The 7,251-nt window shown below is 45.3% G+C and overlaps 1 protein-coding gene across 5 annotated transcripts in view; it reads left to right on the forward strand.

Annotated features, from left to right (window-relative positions):
• The first annotated feature begins 19 nt into the window (after positions 1-19).
• GRK3 (G protein-coupled receptor kinase 3) overlaps positions 20-7,251 on the forward strand; it is a 124,427-nt gene continuing 117,195 nt past the window's right edge. For 3 of the 5 annotated variants that reach the window (XR_012376437.1, XR_012376438.1, XM_073886861.1), the window contains exon 1: positions 20-226. Coding sequence is in view for 2 of the 5 variants with exons in the window: in XM_073886861.1 (XP_073742962.1) it covers positions 114-226 (113 nt within the window). In the remaining 3 variants the exon portion in view is untranslated. The remainder of the gene's footprint in view (positions 227-7,251) is intronic. The other 2 variants (XM_025858131.2, XM_073886862.1) reach the window with 2 other exon arrangements.

Consider the following 7,251-nt stretch of genomic DNA (forward strand, 5'->3'; position numbering starts at 1 on the left):
CCCCCCCACGTCGGGGCGCGGCGGGCGGCGGCGGCGGGAGCGCGTCCCGTCCGGGTCCCGAGGAGCCGCCGCCGCCGCCGCCGCCGCCGGCGCCGCCGCCGCCGCTCGCCAACATGGCGGACCTCGAGGCCGTGCTGGCCGATGTCAGCTACCTGATGGCGATGGAGAAGAGCAAGGCGACCCCGGCCGCCCGCGCCAGCAAGAAGATCGTGCTGCCGGAGCCCAGGTACCGGCCGCCGGGGCCCGCGCCTTCCCCCCGCGCCGCCGTCCCCCGCGGCCGCCAGCGACCCCCTGCGTCCGGGAGGGTCGGACGCTCGGCCTCTGCCGTTCCCCCCCGCCCCCGGCCTCGCCGTTCCCGTCTCTGAAATGGGCCTCGGAGGGCTGCCGGGGGGACTCCGGCTGAGAGCGCCCCAAAGTGCCCAGCGCGGCGCCCGGAGCGCAGGAGCGCCCCAGCAACGGGCTGCCGGGATGTGGTTGTGACTTGGCTGGACCAGCTGCATCCCTGTCGCTCCCTCCTGTCCCATCCCTGCGTCTGGGTCCAGCCCCATCCCTAGGGTCGTCAGTGCGCCCCTGCCAAGCCTCCCTCCTGCCCCATGCCTGCCCTTCCAGCCCTATCCCTAACCCTTCTGCCCCATCTCCGTCATCCCTCCAGCCCCATCCTAATGGGCTCCTTCTGCCCCGTGCCTGTGGCTCCCCTGGGCTGCCTCCTGGTCATTTCTTCTCTGGTTTCTGCTGCCCCTTTCGCCAACTGCGACCTCTCCTCAGCTCCGCATGGGCTCCTTAGCTGGGGAGTGCAGGCTCCTTGCCTTTTGTCCCAGGTACTTAAAGTGCAGTTTTCAGTGCTTGCTCCTCTTGAGGTCCAGTCTATTCCGCTTCCAATCCTCCTATCCTTTCCTCTTTTGTGCCCCCAGGCAGTGATGAGTGGCTTGTGACCCACACAGTTTTCTTTTTGGTGCTAAGTGTATAATCCCGGTGGCTTTCCTCAACTTGCAGATCCACTGGTGGTCACTTTAAACGCACATTGAATGGTTGATTCCAGACAGGAATTTGTTGTTTAAAAGACCAAAGAAGGGCCCGATTGAATTGGCGAGGGGTTTGGTGAGGGCCATACCAAGTTGTGATTTTATATCGCTAATGATTTATTATTGATGGAACTAGTTAAAGACTTCAGTGGTTCGTGTCATTAGCACCACCCCAGAAAAGATCGTTCATCAGAGTAATAGAGTTTCAAATAGTGTGTCAAAGGATTAGGGTTGGATTTTCCTCCTTAGCTTCTTTTCTAATTAACACCATCCTGAGTTGTACAGTGAATGTGCTAAATAGCTCTTGGTAGAATTGATGATAAAAAGAGGCATCTTCTGTATGGTGAGTTGGAAACCATGCAATTTTGTAAAACATTAGAATCTAAACTGAAGCTATTCTCGGTTGAAAGCACCAGTGTTTCAAGCACTATACACCCAAGATTGCTTAAATTGTTATCTTGTCATAAGAAAAAAAATTTTTTTCTTTTAATGCTCAGTGATCGCCAGATAATTTTTTACAAGTCCATTCATGAGCCTGAGCCCTACGACAGAGAAAATATCAGCCCCTTTCAGTTATTTGTTGCAAAAAGCCAAATTGTGTAAATGAATACGTGTTAGGTATTTTTGGCTTGCTTGCCCTTTTTGTTAGCCCATGCATCTTGTTGGGCTGGCAGGGTGTGCTCTTTGATACGCAATGTCAAGCAGGGAAAATCCGGGAAGAGTACAGACCTTTTGGAGGGTTGTGAAATTAACACTCCGTTTCCAGAGTCTAACATATCTGAAGCTCATTGAAAATCAGTGCTGTTTAAAATTTCTGGCAAATGGGAAGCTACGTAAAACAAGAACACCCAAACCAAACCTGAATTTCATTTTTAAAAAACTGCCTTTTTATAAATGTGGTATTCAGTGGTAATTCCTTTTTTCTTTTGCCTCTTCTCCTCTTCCTAAAGGGCAGGGAGTCCTGAATATATGGAGTCTCTCTATATAAAATCGAAAAATCTTAACTCTTCAGCAGTTTTGTGGGGGCGATATATAATATTAAAATTAGGAACTTCTGTTCTTTTTATTTTTTGAACTTAATGTGACTTCTGCTTTTTTAGTGTCCCTCTTGAGAATCTTGACAACATACTTGTATGTTTAGGATATTCACTTCCTTGTATGAATGTCTTTGTTTTTCAGCAGTATTCTTTGGTAATGCTTTCTTTTAAGGCAAAACTGGGAGATGGTGAGCATATTTCTCATGACATTTTAGAATTGAGAAATATCAAGAGGAGAGTAATTTTAGGAAACAGCTCTTAGTAATTATTATTCTGTGGCTATTTTTTTAAAATAGATTCTTAAATTAGGTTATTGGAACCTCCTCAAAGGATTCTAATTTGTTTTGTATTTATCTCAGTGGCTTTGGTTTTAGTTTTGTAATGTGACCATTTACATGTGTTAAGATTCTGTTACATTGAGATTATCAAGTAAAACATCTTTCGGTTTTTTATCTACCACTGGATGGCAGGTGGTGGCCTGCCTGCTGGATTTTGGGGTGGGGGGGTGGGTGGTTGGGGGATTTCTCAATATGGTAAGAAAGTTAATATTCATAGTGGCTTGGCAAGACTAGTATGATTCGCCTCTGTTGGTAAAGGATAGTGGTCAAATGGTTTCTGATAAGAGTTTCTATTTCAGCTGCATTTTGGAGTGAACCATGTGATCACCAGTCTTTGGTGCTCTTGAAAAAGATGTTTAGATTTGTATTTTTAGTATCTCAGTGAGGAGCATAACACTTGCCATTGGCCCATCACTAGTGACTTTTTCTTTCCAGCCCGATTATTTGAAATCACTGGAGTATTCTATATGCTTCCTCATTTTAGTTGCTTTGCCTCTTACGCAGTTTTAAGCAGAAAAGCAACAGGACTGCATAATCTCTAGCTAATTTAAATGAAATGTCTGGTCTGCCGTCCCCTGCCTATCACAGGAGACTCTCAGAAGATGGAACATTCTGCCCCGGGGAGATTTTGCTTCTCTGAGATAGCGAGAGGCAACCATTTTGTTATGTTGACACATTATTTAATTAACGAACCAATGAGTGTAAATCCCATAATAGCTGACTATTTGTTCAGATTACATAGCTGCTTCAGTTTACTGAAACATTAGTTGAGTTAATGTAGCTGATAATGGGATCTGTTGGGAATACTAACCCGTGACCCATGGGTTCACTGTGCAGGCCCAGTTAGAAACACGAGCATTCAGATGTATGTGCCAGTTACCCTACTCCATGTGAGGGAAGAAGTCCTTTTATTTGATAGAGTCTAATTCATAAGCTAAGGCCTACAGAGGGTCAACATCTTAAAGCCGTGGATCATGAGACCACTTGTACTTTAGGCTCGTTACTCTGATTAACCTTTTCCAATCAAAATGAAATTCAGTTGACTTGGAGTCACACGTAGTTGAAAGGGATTGAGTACATGAACTTGACCCTTCCCCTACATCCTATGTCCATTTTGGGGACATTGACAATTTTGGATCATTAATTACAAAGCTTGTCCTTTCAAAGTATCCAGACAATGTGATAGGAAGTTCTGAAAACAACATTTGCAAGAGTCTTTGTAACTTACCTGGAGCATTTAGAATATCCTTAAGGACATCTGTGACACCTTTTTTTTTTTCCTAAAGATTTTATTTATTTATTTGAGAGAGAGAGAGAATGAGAGATAGAGAGCACGAGAGGGAAGAGGGTCAGAGGGAGAAGCAGACTCCCTGGTGAGCAGGGAGCCCGATGTGGGACTCGATCCCGGGACTCCAGGATCATGACCTGAGCTGAAGTCAGTCGCTTAACCAACTGAGCCACCCAGGCGCCCTGTGACACCTTTTATTACATCACTTCTATAGGTGGTTGTAGAGCCGTTTCTCCAAGCCAGGCATGGGGATACCGTGATGGACCCAACCACAGCGTTGTCCTTCAAGGGGCATATGTAGTCTAGTGGGAAATACACAGTTGATTCAAGAAAGATGCTTACTTTAAAGTGCAATTTCTTGAAGATTCTGTTTGACCACAGACGAGTAGCATTTGGATGGCTTTTATCATCTATCGTCATAGAACTCATGTTTGCTAAGTGTTTTTACAGTAATTTGTTAGTTATTCCCGTTGAAGAGCTATCTAGCCATAGTAGACATAGTAACATGGTAATATTGCATCTTCCTATTTGTAAAACTATCAAATGGAATTGATCTTGAAAAGTAGCTCAGTTTTCTTCTTTTGTGGGAATGGAGTTTCTTCAGTAAGTTCCCTAACCCCAATCCGTGAGTGGTGGGTGGTGGCTTTGAACTAGTCCTCTCTGTTTTGGGTATGGGGGATTCTATGCCTGTGTGCCCCCCTGCCTCCCAACTTTGAACTGAAAAGTCAGTGATGAAAGAATGAACAGCCTTCAGGAAAAAAAGTGTTCTTTGTCGTTGGGAGGAGTATTTCTGTGTATAAAACGGTAGCAGTGTTCTTGCCTCTTTTCCGCTAAGTTACACATTCAAAATGTAATTTGTTCTGACCTTTCGGTTATTATTTCATTCTTGGTTCAGAGTCAGTTTGTGCCAGTGACTTGAAAATGCCAAGTACTGTGCGTAGTTGTCAATTCTTAGAAATAGACGTTCCAGTGCAATCAATTTTGGACCTAGAACTAGCTGCCCAAAACATTGTGAAATGTTTTGAATCGAGAGCCCAGTAGATCTCTTTGAGGTTCAGGCAGCCCCGGTTTGTATATGCAATGTGTTCTTAGAAGCAGTGTCTTAAAAGTGCTTTTCAGCATGCTGAATTTGGCTTTGCCAAACATCTGTTTGGACAAGACTGGTACTGTTGGATAGGGCGTCAAGACTTGAAGCAGGGAAGTGTAGGTCTTTATCTGACAGCGGGTGGCAAAGCAGAGTAGGAAACGCAAAGTAGTCAAGAGCAGGATGCCTGGGGTCCCTGCAGCCCTGATAAGGGAAAGAGAAGTTTTACTTCCATGAACTAGGAATAGAACAACTACCATTTATTGAGAGCTTACTCTCTCCTGGGGCACTTTGCATAATGAGTACATTTGTTCCCCATAAGACTGCTTGCTGCCTGGTGAGGAGCATCAGCCTCATCAGCACTGTTAAGAACTCTGCCCAGGTGACAGCCGAAATGCAGCCGAGGTGTAGTCAAGCCTTGATTTCTCAGAATCCGGGTTCTTTTCTCCTTTCTGTGCCGTGGGGCCAACAGGAATAAGGAGCAGCCCTCACCTTTTCTTTTGCAAGGAACAGACGACACAGTGATACTTTTTCATTTGGGGAAAGTATATTTTATGGGCCTTGCCTATCAGCTGCCGGTGCAGCATCTGAAAAGTCAGGACCGTCCTCAGAGACTGACGGAGAAAAGCTATTCCTCTGGGACCTGGAAAGTGGTAATTATGACTAAGTGAATAAGCAGTTTCTTCCTTATTTCCCATGAGGAGCTCGAGGGTTAAATGCCTGTTCTGTTCAACACAAGAAGTGCAACCTTGCCGCTGAGAAATTTGTAGAAGAGACTGCCTCAGCGCCCCCCCCCCCCCCCCCCCCCCCCCCCCAACAATTTCTGTGTGAGTTATTATTTGGAAAAAAGAGCAGCCCCTGTCCCCCCTCAGATATTTCTGTTTTGGGAAAAAGAGTAAAGGGGCGAAACAATATTTTTGGCTTTATTTGCGATAAAAAAATCACTTTCTCATTCAAAACAATCCTCCTTTATTAATACACCGAGTGTTTGAGGAATGCTGAAAATTTTGGTGAAAACGGGTTGTGTGTGCGGCGTGGTCTCGTCTGTCTTTACCCTTCTCTGGACACTGGCAGTGGGGGAATGGAGATCATGGGCTGGGCAACTTTCACTCCATTGTCGTGAAATCATTTGTATGTTTAGAAACTTCCATGCTCACTAGGCTGGATGTCCCCGGACCTGCTTCTGCTCCTACTGCTTCTCACTCTTTATTCTTCTCTATTTTTGTCATTGATTAGCGCTTACAACCCTTGGGCCTTCCTTGACTGCTCTGTGGGTCTAAAAATAAAATGCAGGGGGAGAAATAATACCTTGGCTTCCCATCTCCTGTAAATGTTTCTTCTAATTTTGGAAGTCTTCCTCTGGGTCACCTGTGCTTCAACACGGAGCATCTGCAGATTGTAGAACTTTCCATATAGGGCGGTATAGAGAGGACAGTGAAAATATCTTTACAGTTCATTTACTCTGTGATTGGTGTTTTGTGACAGTCAGCTTTGACCCCAGCCTTGGACCTGTGCTCTTGTTTGCTGCCATTTCCTTCTTCCGGGGTCTCAGGAGTAGGAAGAGGTGATTATATGAAGGTACCTAGGCCAGAGCTTCATCCTTGGTGAACTTAAAGTTCACCTGTTTCATCCCTGGGTCCTCTCTACTACCTGCCGTACTAGATAGAGTTCTAGATCAGAAACCAGGAACTATGGACCCGATTCCACTGGCAACTTGCCATGGGCCCTTGGTAAGTCACTTAAATTCACTATATTTAGTTTTCCCTGTCTGTACAATATGAATCTATTCATTTCTGATCACAAAATGCCCTGCCCCCCAATCTGTCTCTTGTGAGCATTTTCTATCCATGCAGTATATTTGTAAACAAGAGAGAACATTAATTTCAAACATTGATAACTTGGGAAAAGATTGGATGAAATATTAAAGGGTGATTTTTCTTTAATTTACACCATAGGTGGTTGCTGTAGGGATTATATGTAGCACAAAACGTGACACCTTGAGAAAGTACAGAACAGTAGCAGATATAAAGCAGCATTGTGTGGAGCCCCTTGTGCTCTGAGGAAGCAGGCTTGGGAGACAAGACTTCTGAAAAGTTGGTTTGTTGGCTCAGGCAGCAAAGAGCAAATGTTGACCCTTAGGCACATAAGTAAGTGAATTTCCCAGATTTCTTCTCAGTTGTCTTCCTCTGGCTTTGTGGTGGCATTGTTTGTCTAGAACCTTGTACACATGATGCCTCACTCGGTTCTTTTTCTTTCTTTTCTACTCCTCCCCCTTAATTCCCCTTCTACCATCCCTCTTTTTCTTCCTTCCTTCCATCTGCCCACCCATCCATCCTTCCATCCACCCATCCATCCATCCACCCATCCATCCATCCATCCACCCATCCATCCACCCACCCATCCATCCTTCCATCCATCCATCCATCCATCCATCCATCCATCCTTCCATCCACCCATCCTTCTATCCATTCTTTCTTCCTTT

The sequence above is a fragment of the Callorhinus ursinus genome, unplaced genomic scaffold (assembly GCF_003265705.2).
Source record: "Callorhinus ursinus isolate GAN/ISIS: 27379988/994484 unplaced genomic scaffold, GSC_fseal_2.0 scaffold72, whole genome shotgun sequence".
In the NCBI taxonomy this organism is placed as follows: domain Eukaryota; kingdom Metazoa; phylum Chordata; class Mammalia; order Carnivora; family Otariidae; genus Callorhinus; species Callorhinus ursinus.